At 48.0% G+C, this 13,651-nt stretch overlaps 1 protein-coding gene across 1 annotated transcript in view; it reads right to left on the reverse strand.

The window, feature by feature from the left end:
• Positions 1 to 13,651, reverse strand: part of Lgr6 (leucine rich repeat containing G protein-coupled receptor 6) — a 121,702-nt gene that overhangs the window by 86,466 nt on the left and 21,585 nt on the right. Inside the window, exons 2-3 of the mRNA XM_021160737.2 lie at positions 5,119 to 5,190; positions 2,864 to 2,935 (exon numbers count right to left, since the gene is read on the reverse strand). Coding sequence (XP_021016396.1) covers positions 2,864 to 2,935; positions 5,119 to 5,190 — 144 coding nt within the window. The remainder of the gene's footprint in view (positions 1 to 2,863; positions 2,936 to 5,118; positions 5,191 to 13,651) is intronic.

Below are 13,651 nucleotides of genomic sequence, written 5' to 3' on the forward strand. Positions count from 1 at the left end.
CTAAAGACACCAGATACACAAAGAGCTCAGTTACAGACCGGCGATCATCTGGAAACTGGAAGGTCCAGAGGAAGGGCCACTGTCATGAGCTACTTTGAGAAAACAGGAGAGGGATCTGCCTTTGGGTGGATACCATTCCAAACCCAGGCACAGAACTGGGGTTCAGAATTGGGGTTCAGGTCTTCTCCCCTCGCTCAGATGCTTTTGTGCAGCCAACAACCTGCACAACTGTACAGAGAAGAGCTGTATCTAGAGTGGGGACCAGACAGCAGAACTGGAAAGCCCTGGTGCTCATTCTGTTGCTTTTGGAGTAGCCCCTCAAGTGCTCATTTTCTTCACACTGGTCCCTTAGGATGCTGTGCCCTCGCTGATCTCCACCTCCTTTAGACTCTGTATCCACTTCTTCCCATCTCCTCCCACCTTTACCCCTTTTGGAAAGATGGACTTAGCAAGGACAAGATGTGTCATAGGTTAGGGTGGAAGTGGACAGCGCCCACTTTCCTCTCTACAGTGGGCTCACTAACAAGGAGAACTAAAAGTCCTAGCTAGCCTCGTGCTCCTCTTGATCCTGAGAAGGTATGAAGGGGCCAGAAGAGGCAGCCCAGTTTGAAGGAAATTCCTTCACCGTGTTTGTAATAGCAAAGAGATGGAGACACGGAGACTAAGGAGAAACATGGAAGAGGAAAAGGCATATATGGAGCTGGGCATGTACATACGTATAATCCCAGCACCTCAGAGTTTGAGACAGGAAAAGCTATCCTGAGCTTGTCTAGAAAAAAAAAAAAGGAGGGGGGAGAAGAAAAGAAAAAAGCTGGATTGGGGTAGACCATGCTTACAAGGGCAGAAGGCAAGGGAAATCAATACAAATTTGAGGGTATCCTGGTGTACTTATTGAGTTGTTGAGATGCGAGTCAGCCAGGTCTACATAGAAAGATACTCTCTCAAAAAGACAAGGGAAAAAAAACCAACAACAACAACAAAAAAAAAAATCAAAATAAATCAATCGACAAACTGAAGGATGGGGAGGGTTGGGGGAGTAAGTCTGAGCAAAGTACGACATGTATGGCTAAAATGTCATAGTGAACACTGCTTTCCATCTGCTAGTGTCTTGAGATAACTCCTTAGTAAGGACATTAACATGATTTTAGCACAGAGAAAAGTAAAAAGAAAACCCATTATCTAGTATGTTCACTAAAAAAAAAAAAAAGTACTAGGTTTTACAAAGTTTTCAAGCTATATAGCTGAGAATGATGTTGAAGTTCATTTGTGTGTATGTGTGTGTGTGTGTGTGTGTATGTGTGTGTGCTCTTAATGGCCGTGCAGGTGCATGTGTGTGATTCCATGTGCACATAAGCTACAGAGTCAGTCTCGGATATCATTCTTCAGAAAGAAGCAACCACCTCCACCTTGCTTTTTTGTTTGTTTTGTTTTGTTTTGTTTTTCAAAACAGTTTCTCTGTGTAGCCTGGAACTCAATCTGTAGACCAGGCTAGCCTCAAACTCACAGAGATCTGCCTGCCTCTGCCTCTGGAGGGCTAGGATTAAAGGCATGAGCCATCACCAGGCACCTATCCTCCCTTCCTTCCTTCCTTTGTTCCTTCCTTTTTCTTTCTTTCTCTTTTTCTTTCTTTCTTTCTTTCTTTCTCTTCCTTCCTTCCTTTTTCTTTCTTTCTCTTTTTCTTTCTCTCTTTCTTTCTTTCTTTCTTTTTCTTCCTTCCTTCCTTTTTCTTTCTTTTTTTCTCTCTTTCTTTCTTTCTTTCTTTCTTTCTTCCTTCCTTCCTTCCTTTTTCTTTCTTTCTCTTTTTCTTTCTTCCTTCCTTTCTTTCTTTCTTTCTTTCTTTTTCTTCCTTCCTTTTTCTTTCTTTCTCTTTTTCTTTCTTTCTCTTTTTCTTTCTTTCTCTTTTTCTTTCTTTCTTCCTTCCTTCCTTCCTTTTTCTTTCTTTCTCTTTTTCTTTCTTTCTTTCTTTCTTTCTTTCTTTCTTATCTTGTTTGTTTTGTTTTGTTTTGTTGTTTGGTTTGATTTGATTTGTTTGGGGGTTGTTTGTTTTTTGAGACCAGGCCTCTCACTGGGACCAGGTTCACCCCTTTGGCTAAGCTGGCTTACAACTGACCCCAGGGGCCCACCCTTCTCAACTCTGTAAGTGCTGGCCTTATAAGCACAAGCCATCACACTTGGCTTCATAACGGGGCTGGAGACTCAGCTCGGGTCCTCACTCTCACATGACAAGCACTTTATGGACAAAGCAATTTGATCTTATGGACATCTGTCAGATGAGGATCTTAGAGTTCTGGGATTACAGGCATGCACCATCATGCCCGTTTCTACCATGCTGGGGACCTAACCCAGAGCCTTCTATATGCTAAGCAAACACTCTCCCAACTGAACTAGATCCCCAATCCTCAAAACTTAAAACAAAGGAGCAGTGATGTGGTCGGTGGGTAAAGGAACCTGCTGCAGGTCTGATGGACGGCCCGAGTTCTGACCTCCAGACCCATGGGGAGAAGGAGAGAACCAACTCCTGAAAGCTGTCCTCTGGCCTCCACACTCACTCAACACACACATAAAAATAATAAATGTAAAAAAATAAAATAAACCCCAGCAGAGCCCTGCAACGATCACCATTCATAAACAGAGTCACTTCGTCCCTGAAGGGCTGCCAGGCACTTTGGGTTCCTCTTAATCTTTGTTTACACATCAGATGAGGGAAAGAAAAGACATAGAAATAATGAGAAACAAGAGGAATGGAGATACGGAAACCAGGACCAGCGCCAGACTCTGAGTGACAACCCCTCTCTGCCCCCCACCACCCTGTCTGCCATTCTAAGCGCTACATCTTCACGTGAAGGAGTTAGCCTCTACTTACAGAATTTTGAGGCTGTGGAGGCCGGAGAATGCCTGTCCCGGGATGTGTGAGAGGTGGTTCCCCGAGAGCCGCCTGCAAATCAAAGACAGAGGTCAGAGGTGTTGCCAGGGAACCCTTGGGAGTACAGGAGGGAGGGTGGTGACAGCGCTGGCATTTCCTGAGCTCCGCGGTTCACTGTTCACCTCATGGCATCAGCTCCACTTTCACCGTTAATCCTGGGAGGGGCAGGAGACCGTGAGTATCCCGGATTTAAAGTGTTCAGAGCCAGGGGTGTTGGTCTTCAGATTCCTCAGATCTCCAAATATTTGCATCTAGATAATGAGCTGTCTTGGGGATGGGTCCAAGTTTAAACATAAATTCACTGGATTTTATTTGATTTCACATTTACTTATTTGGCGTGTGTGTACGCTTGTGACTGAGTATGTGCCGTGACCCACACGGGCGAGTCAAACGACAGCCTGAGGTTCTCACCGTTGAATTTAGGTTGTGTGGCTTGGTGGTAAGTGCCTTCCCCCTGAGCATCTCACCAACTAGACCAAAATGAGATTGCTTTATAAACATGGAGCCTGAGGCAGGTTTATGTACTAAAGATGGAGGCCAGTACCTCAAACCTGCGGAGAGTGTTTACCCCAGCGCTGAGCTGCAGTCCTTGTCTTCTGCAGCCACATGAAGTCAGGTGCAGAACTGTCCACCATGGTGGCCTACCAGTGCACAACATGGTTCAGATTTTAAACGTAGGTGTGGTAGTACGACATACCTTTTACCCAAGGACTTGGAAGCAGGAAAAGTATGAGTTCAAAGCCAGCTTGGCTACATAAACGATTCTAGTCTACCCTGGGCTACATAATAAGACCCTGTCTCAAAAAAAATTTCAGATTTCAGATTTGAGAACGCTCAACCTGTACTTCCCCTCGAATTTCAGATAAGAAAAACTGAGGGGTAGTTTGTGTGTGTGTGTGTGTGTGTGTGTGTGTGTGTGTGTGTGTGTGTGCTTGCGCGTATGTTGTTTTGTTGTTGATGTTGTTTGGGGTTTTGTCACTGTTGGTTTTAGACAGGGCCTCACTAGGCAGTCCAGGATGACCTGATGTTCACAATCCTCCTGCCTCAGCCTGCCCTGTGTAAGCACTGGAGGCACACTCCACCCCAGCCAGCTTCCATGAGAAGGATTCAGCTCAGTGACAGAGCCAGAGCGCCTGAGGTCCTGATAATCTCTATTGCCTCTGTCTGTTTATTTAACATCTGCTGTTTTACAAGACAGAGTTGGGATCGCCACCCTTGGGCTCTGTGATGGGGGCCTAGGTGGTGGATTGCTCCCTTAGGTGGGGCCCTTTAAACAGGTCCAGCCCCTTCTTGGGGAGTGAGAGATGGAAAGCTGAGCTTGCTAAATGCCTTAGCTCTCCTCTAGGTTCCCATCCCAGCTGTGCCACGCCCACCTCAGAACGCCCCGCCCACACGGAGCTCCCCTTCCGGCAGGCAAAGAGCCTTTATATTAGGGATAAAAATTCAGAGGTGATTTCCAGGGGGGTGGGGCAGGTGGAATCATGAGTGAAAGCTAGGCCACAGAGAAAAGAGTCAGCACTTACAAACACTGCCCAGCCTTCTGGGCACTAGTGGGCTCAGTTCCCAGCACCCACTGGGCAGCTCTCACCACTCTCTGTAACTTAAGTTTCAAGGGCTTTGATGCCCTCTTCTGGCTCCTAGAGCAACAGCCATGCATGCTGTGCACAGAGACACATGAACCCATACATATAAAATTAAGGGGAAAACAAATTTTTTTAAAGAAGGAAAGCTATATTAAGTAAGTTAACTCATGCCTGATATCCCAGCCCTCAGGAGGCTGAGGCAAGATAAGTGCTAAGTTCAAGACCAGTCTGAGCTACAATCGTGAATTTCAGGCCACTCTGAACTATATAATAAGACGCTGTCTTAATAAACAAACTCATGAATTGATTCATTTAATTAAAACACGGGGCAGGGGAAAGAGCTGCAGAGAGTGTTGGCTCACACTTCCAATGCCTCGTGGCTTAACACTGGGACACTGGAATTTTTGCCCATCTATCAGGTCTCAACTGAACACCTGTTTCCAGAGCGAGCCCTGCTTTCTCCCTTCTTCCCCAAGTTCCAGAGAGCCCAGGACCCTACAGCTGCTGACCAGAGAGTTCCACCCACCCACCTTCCACCCACCCAGACCCTGCCTCCTGCTCACCTACCTCCCACCCACCCAGACCCCAACTCCTGCCCACCCATCAACTCACAGCTCCTCCAGGAAGCGCAGGCGGTGGAAGAGACCCGGCTGAAGCTCCGTGAGGTTGTTCATACTGAGGTCTCTGGGTGGAGAGAAAGTGGAAAGCAGGATGTGGTTACCTGTCTGTACTGTGATGATCAGCTCCAGCCCTGTATAGGGGAAGCCCAGGGTTTCCCACTGTTCCTCCACCTTCCCAGCATGCCATCTGGACCCACTGGATGTCTGGCAACAGCAGCCACATGTAAGTCTAGGAGCAAAAATCTGGGTCACTTTCCGGTCCCCTCTGCTGTCCCTCTGCTTTTCATGCTTCCTTTGGCAGGTTTTCCCTGAGCTAGCTATGGTTAGCCAGGAAAACCACCTCACTGTTGAGAGGAGCCATGGGGAAGAAGAAGAAGAAGAAGAAGAAGAAGAAGAAGAAGAAGAAGAAGAAGAAGAAGAAGAAGAAGAAGAAGAAGAAGAAGAGGAAGAGGAAGCAGCGGCGAAGGAAAAGGAAGAGGAAGAGAAGGAAGCATAAGATTTCAGAGCAGGAAGGCAAGGTCCCTAGTGAGAACAGTCTTCACTCTGAGAGCCAGGGTCACTACCCATGCAGCAGGCTCTGATGTTCCTGAACCCAGGTTCTTCCCCAGCCGGGTGTGTTGCTCCACTCAGTAATGGTGGGCTTCACTGCAGGTTGAGGTCTCTGCCAACCTCCTCTTTTTGGCGCTGCTTCCCCAGACTTCTGCCTTTCTTGACTTCTTGGAACTTCCCCAAAGATGCCCAGGTACCTGAGTATCTAGATGTGCAGAGCTGGCCTCTGAGTATTTACCATCTAAAGTATTCTAACATGCCTATGTTATCCAAAAGAACCTGTGTTGCTGTTCCCTAAGATGCTCCGCACACAAAGCCATCACTATAATTCCATCAACATTACTGAAGACCCACCTTAATACTAGGCACTAACTCGCCTTTAGCTAAATAATCCCATTTAACCCTTTCCATAATCCCAGCAGAACTGCTATTTGACATCCAGGCAAACAAAAGGGGGCCATCAGCTTTTCTCCAAGGATACAGGGACCTCCTGCTGAGGCTTATGACCTAGGCTCATTCCCTCGAACCCACATGATAGAAGGAAAGAACCAACTCCCAAACATAGTTCCATATTCCTGGCACTCCCCTCCCTCAACGCATACAAGAGTTTTAAAAGTAAAAATTAAACACAGAAGAGGTTGAGTGGAGTCAGAGAGTCCCCAAGTCAAATGTCTCCCCTAGTTACCCACCTTGACCACCGTGACCCTCCATTTCCTTATCCATTTTTAAAAACAAGGATTAGTGATAGGTAAGGTCTTTGTGGGGATTAGGTGAGCTAATGTTTGCAGACTGCCTGGTAAATAGTAAGTAGTTAAGAAGTGTTTGCCTTCTCCCTTCCACTCTCCCCCTGGTGTACTGTGTACAACAGTCTCAGCTCTGCAGACCTGGTGGGGCAGAGCCGGCGACAGCTCGACTTGTGGGTATTGCCCAATGTTAACATTTTCTTCTGTTTGTGCCTGAGTGAGTGGCGATGTGACAGACGGATGCCTGACACATTTGAGCTCCATCCCGCCTCAAACCCCTGCCAGCTGACTCTTGTCTCTGAGTGCCTGCTCCCTAGGGCTACAGAGGTGGAGGCGGACCAAACCACTGGGCAGCTTAGGCCTTCCTGATGTCCCCCTTCCCCAGAAGTACAATTCACCCTCAAACCTTCTCCGTTCCCTGTGCCCAGAAACAGGTTTGCTTTCCATGCAAACCAGGCAGGCTGGGGATGGCGAGGGACACTTGCTGAGAGAGCCCGCCCGGCTCCAGTCTATAAAAAGACTGTTTAGTCTAAAATGTTTTATCTTTGATAAAGCCTGGGCTCCAAGACCATGTCTTCCAAGGAAGACTTTCCATGCAGGGTAAAGCCAAGAAAAATGCCATGTGCAACATGGGCTGCTCCTGACTGTCCTCCCTCCCCGCTATCGTGTGGAAATGGAAGGGCATCTGCAGGCTTGAGGGGCTAGGATGGGTGGGCTCAGTGACAGCTGCAGGAGGCACCCTGGTCACCGCGAAGGACGGAGCTGGTGGAACTAAGAGGGCTCCTTGGTGGATGTTAGCCTGGGCTCAACCCTCATGATCCCTCAGCTCTGAAGGGATGCTCACAGAGACAATCCTGAGTCTACCTGGATTTCTCTCCCTCGAATCTCAGGCCTGGCTCATCCTAAGAAAGGAGGAGGTGCAAGGTGCCACCAAAAAAAAAAAAAAATACGGTTACCTCTAAATATTTACCCTGTGCATTTCTGGATGTGTCCTGACAGGCAGGGGAGCGGGAGTTCAAGGAGCATACAGGGCATGTGACTCAGGCCTCATCATTCAGCTGTCCCCCCAGGGGCCGCACTCAGAGGCTCTGATGCAGCTCCATGCCCCCCACCCACTCCCTCCACCTTTCCACCGAGGCCAGCGGCTTCATTGTTCTCCCTGAGGAGGAGGGGGCTGTGCCCCCACCCACTCACTCCCCCTCCACACATCCTGCCCCAGACAAGCACCCAGCCCAGCTGCTGTAGAGGAGCCGGGTGGGGCCAGGGGGTTGATTTTAAATGGTGTCTGGTGGGGGAAAAGGGGTGAGGCTGGTGCCAGGAGAAGAGGAAAGCAAAGGCCTGCTCCAAGGATTGAGGAAGGGAGACCAAGCCCTGGCCCTCCACACTGCCACCATAGGTCCAAGGAATGGCTCTGGGATCCTTCAGGGAATAGAAGGAAGGAATGACAGGCAGACACTCCCAGCACAGAGTTTGTCCTGTCAAGTCCAAAGCTCTGACCTGTGCCGGTTGGAGGAGACCAGCTGTGAACCCAGAGGACACAGCTCTGACGTTTCTGGCATGCCTGGGGTTGAGGGAAATTGGAGGGTACCTGGACCCTTGGGTACTGAAGGTGAGGTTGTGGCTCTATTGGCTTATCCACACGATTCTGAGATAAGAGTGCTTGGATGTACCTTCCTATGCTGTCCTTCAGAGCTTGGGCATCCATGTGTCCTACAGATGGATACTTCTTCCATTCAGCACTTTGCATGTTGGAGCTCTGGCTAAGCAAAGGTTACAAAGTATCTTTGGGCATCTACCTATCAGGGAGGCAGAGGCCCTTTGCAGGAAGAAAGCAGCTTCCCCAGGTCTTCTTTGACTGTGTGACTTTCCGGTTGTCTAGTTCAGGTAGCATCTAGTGTCCAGTAACACAGTTTTGGGGTCTAACTGATCTGTGGCTGAAATGGGTACCCAAACCTAAGCACAATGCTGTTCTACCACTGTCATCCTATGAACATCATCTATGAACATTATCATCCCATGAACACACTACATCACATGATACACATCACATGTAGGCCACACCACACCCATGAGCACCATTACATACCATACATACCACACACACACACCAATTACCACACATACTGCACTACACACACCATACACATAGCACACACACCACATACTACACATACACACATCATATACAGCACACATCACCCAAACACCACATACCACACCATGTTCACACACATAACATACATGCCATATCATACACACACACATACAAAACACATACATAGACCATATATACCATACATACCATACTCACACCATGTCACATGTATACCGCATATATACATTATAGTATATACCACAACACACACACACACACAGCTCTCCAGGGCTAAGTCTGGGACATGGGGACTGTCCAGTTCATAGGGCCCCACATTCTGGAGAACCCTGGTTCTGCTGCTCCCCCTCAATTTCCTAGCACCCTCCCTCAGCTGTTGTCACTGACAGACACAGGGTGTGGAGAGTGGCCAACAGTCTCACCCTGAAACTTTCCTCCCAGTAGGCCTTGGGATACCCAGAGGGGCCATGTGTGCTCTCGGCTGGACACAGCATGGTGTGGTGGGAGGGATGGGGGTGATGTTGACAGAGAGGCTGCTCAAGTGAAGGGTGTGGCAATATGAAAGGGGTAGCCCTGGGCACAGGAAGTGGAAGCTTCTGGCTGCACATTAGGAAAATGTTCTCAGAGCTTTAGCCGGTGAGGCAACCAGACCACCCAAGGAAGCTGGGTGAGGCAGTGTCACCATGGAGACAGGGAACAGGTTTGATAAAAGGGAGGATGCTAGGAAACCAAGGGGGCCCAGAGCAGCAGAACCAGGCTGGAGGGCGTGGGCACCTGGAGATGCTCCTCCAGGAGCTGGCTGAGACCCAAGGACCCAGGGGGACTAGTCTGCTTGAGTTTTCCCTATGGGAGGACAAAAACCAGTGACAGAGAGTTTGTGCATTCTGCTGGGGTGCAGGTGAAAGGACACCCCACATTGGAGGAGGGGCTGACAACACAGAACCCTTTTTGAGATAAGAACTCAAGTTGTCCATCTCTACAGTTAGTTATTTTGGGTTACTACTATTGTACTTATTAATACATACTACATATTGTATATATTGTAAACATGTTTATTATATAACTTACTCTATACATTTGTGCAACTTGCTGATTTGATACACATTTCCATTGTGAAATAAGAACCACAGTGAAACTAATTAACATATCCTCTCCTCCATAGCCATGGGAAGTGGGTGTGAGTGAGTCTGTGTGTTTATGTCTTTGTGAGAGACAGACAGACAGACAGACAGACTGACTGACTGACTGACTCGAGTCATAGGGTGGCATGAATCTACCCCTGGCGATGCCTGTGTCCTATAGTTACCTCTTTAGAGGCAGAGCTGGGCCACAGGAGTCTCTGTGGTACTTTGTACACAGTCACCCAATGAGCCACATACTGAAAACCATACTGCATTTAACATTGCCTGGTCGTATTAATTGACTGTGTGACTCTGGTTCTGTCACTTCCTGCCTCTAAGTTTCTATCCTCTCGCTTGTAAAATGGGATGATAATAGTATCAATACTCACCTGACAGGAGTTGCAATATGAAATTACCAGAGTTAACAATGTAAAACAACTGCCTAATAAATATGCCTGTATTTAGTATCATAGTTATTTAGCTGAATTATAATTACTGGTACATGATGACACTTCTCATCACATTTTTTGAGACATATATAGTCACACTGGTCTTGAACTGGCAATATTCCTGCCTTAGATTCTTGTGGGCTTAGATTTAGAGATGGGTACCAGCACACCTAGCTTTACTACACACTTCTTCAAGGCGAGGATTTAATCTGTGCAGTCTTCACGCTTACTAGGGCATCTGGCAAACAGAGGTGTTCGATAAGGTTTCTTCTGTGTCAGTGAACACAGAAAGGAGATTATCGGAAGAGGAAAGGGCTCGCAAGGAGGTGGGGAATGCTGTAGTGATGAAGAGAGGGTCACTGAGCATGGACAAAGTATAAATGTGCGTGTGTGTGTGTGTGTGTGTGTGTGCGTGTGTGTGTGTAAGTAAATATCACAGTAAGAGTCAGGTATGGTGGTGGTGCACGCCTTTGATTACAGCACTTGGGAGGGAAAGACAGGTGGATCTCTTTGAGTTCAAAGTTCAAAGCCAGCCTGGTCTACAGAGTGAATTCTAGGACAGCCAACAGAGAAACCCTGTTGTCAAAAATAAAAAAAATAAAAAAATTTAAAAAATTTAAAAAAAAAAAGAAAGAAAAAACTCACAGTAAGACTCACTGTTTTGTAAACTAACTGAAAATAGTGGTAATAAACCACAAATTAGTGGATGGTTGGAAAGGAGATCTGGGAATTTTGCTCAGTGGTAGAGCACTTGCCTTGCATTTCCCAGGCCCTTGGTATACACACACACACACACACACACACACACACACACACAGAGTACCAAACAGAAAGCTAACTAGATAACTGTGCTGCAACTAATGAAAGACAGTGTTCTTCCGTAGTATAAGTCCTGTGGCTCAAAGCCGTCTCTGAGGGGAATCTTCCCGATGTCCCTCTAGGGCACTCATGACTACAGTATGTTATAGCTTGTACAAATATTCTACCCAGTGCTTGGTCCCCTGATCGCACATGGGTTATCACCATCTGGGACCCACAATGGGATAAGGCATTTCTCCTGAGCCTTCTCATGGTCTCCTGGTGGGTCTCAGCAGGCCACCTAACACCTCAGTACAGCCCTTCCCTGAGGACCAGTCTGAAGTATTCAGACATCCCACCATGCTGGGAGACAGTGAGGGAGTTAATAGTGGCAGTGAGGAGTAGGATAGGGCATGTTAGAAAGCCCAGAGTGGGGAGAGGGCGATTCCCACCACATCCGCCTAAGATAATAAAGGACCTGTGTTCCATCTTCAGCACCACAGTAAGTGATGGATACAATAAAGACTAAAAGCATCATCCCACGTGGCTGCAGAGGCCCCATCATGACAGGTACCTTGCTCACATTGACACAGCAAAAGCAGATCTGGAGAGGAGCAGGGCTACCTGTGGTCATGCTGCAAATTCCTGCAGTGCCCCAAGAGCTCTAAAGCCCAGAAGGACCTCAGGCTTTCCAGTGTGGCCTCCTCCGTGTAGTCTGTTCCCTGAGATGAACCTCCTATCGGAGAAGGAAGATCTCCTTGTCATTATCTTCTTAGAAACTCCAGACTCACAACACAACACCAAGTTCTCTTGGATTTTGCAGTTTTCATAAATTGCCAAACCAGGGAGTTACTTCCATCGGGGAAAACGTATCTCTCTATCCACATAGCAGCACAGATTGTTCTCTTGGGCTTTGCACAAACTCCTATGTGAGAACAATGTTGTGCTTTTAAATAGATGCCTGTTTGCTTTGTTTTGTCTTTTCTTGGCTCCCTCTTTGGTAACAATGCCTCCCAGCCTGCCTAACTGTGTCAGGAGGACCCCTGATGGGGGGAAACAGAGCAGGCAGGGTGAGTAAGGGAGAGGCTGAAGGGCTAGCAAGGGTTTGGAGTATTATGAAGGGGACTCCCAGGAGACGGCCAGGAAAAGAAGACCTTTGTGCAAGTCAGATTGTACCAGGGAGAAAGCTGGAAACCCAAGGCATCAACGGGTGGCCTAATTAATTAAGGTGGGGCTAGGATAAAGGGAAGGAGACATTACTAAAATTCAGGTGAGATAGACACACACATACACACACACACGATTTTGTTTGTACTTGTGGCTAAAAGACCATGCTACTTGTCACATCACTAGCACCTCTGTGGGTTGCCTCAAAGTCTGGTGGCACAGATAGGAAGCCAAGGACAAGAGAACTGGAGAGATACCTCCCTCTCAAAATTGCTAGATACAAGAAACTGTGGTTTGATGTACCACTATACCCGGGCTTCCCCTATGTCTTACAGAAAGGGTTTGGTGGCGGCGGCAGTTGGTTTAGTTGTTGTTGTGGTGGTGGTTACTCTGCACTCCTATAATTCCAGCACTTTGGAGTAAGAAATAAGAGGATTGGGAGTTTGAGGCTAGCCTGAACTACAGAGTTAGTTTGAGGACAGCCTGGGCTACATGGTGGTTCTCTGAAGATAGAGATACCATGTCACAGCAGCAGCAAGCTGGGGGCCTGGGCACCTGAGAAGAATGAAGAGAAGGAGCTTGTGGCTGGTTCTAACCCTCAGAACCACAGGGTGATGTCTTTGGAAGGAGCCAGGCCCATCCCAAATGAGCTGACCCAACACTCCTTCATGAAGCTGCTAAGCTAGACCCATCCTCAGGGCCTAAAACTCCAGGCAGAAGTGCCACCGAAAGTTAACTGCAAGGTATGACTTCTGCCCCCTTTGCCCTTCCCTGAGACCCTTGATAAGGCAGAGGGAGCTGCTCCTAGCGGTACTCAGAGTCAGGTGACCTTTCCTGGGAGCAAAGCATGGTCTACGGGTTGCACAGTGCCTGCACACTGCCCCTCTTGGCTCCTTCTTCCTTGCTAGATCTAGAAAAGCCCATCATTCTGTGGCATTTCATGGCTCCGCAATGGCTCTGCTGCAGTGAGACTGAACTCTCCCAGGCCCTGAGACTCTGTGTAAGTGATTTCACCTGTCTCTGCCTTGCCATCTTCAATGGTAAAGAGCTTAAGCAAGGCCTGGTGCACGGTAAGCCAACAGACATCACCTGTGAGCCTCATGGCCCACTCCCCCAGCTCCAGAGCTCTGGTCAAGCCGCTTAAGTCATACAGCTCTGTCTTCACTGTAAGTATTTGTAACTGGCTGCAACATACAGGCACTATGCTCAGTGATGAAACCACAGAGCCCAGCAATGTGTGTGCCCTGTCCTTAAATAGCCAAGTCTATAGAAGACAATGGCAGCAGAGTGGACAATTAAAGCGTAAATGGCCAGGCCTAAGGCTGGGACTTTAGTCATGGGGCTTCTCAGACTAATCCCTGTGGCTTTTTGAGTCTGGTCCCTGAGGCTGCAGTCACATGGGCAAGCCACAGGATCCTGTCCTTGATTAGGAGCTGTCATCTCCTACCCTCCGATGGCACATTCCTGTGGCTGCTCTCCCTAAACAGCCTGGGAGTTCCGCCACAGAGCCCAGTTCTCTGTCCTTGCCACACACACACACATGCCGGCTTCGAGGTCCGTTTTCTTTCTTTCTTTTTTTTTTTTT

Source organism: Mus caroli, chromosome 1, assembly GCF_900094665.2.
Source record: "Mus caroli chromosome 1, CAROLI_EIJ_v1.1, whole genome shotgun sequence".
Classification (NCBI taxonomy): domain Eukaryota; kingdom Metazoa; phylum Chordata; class Mammalia; order Rodentia; family Muridae; genus Mus; species Mus caroli.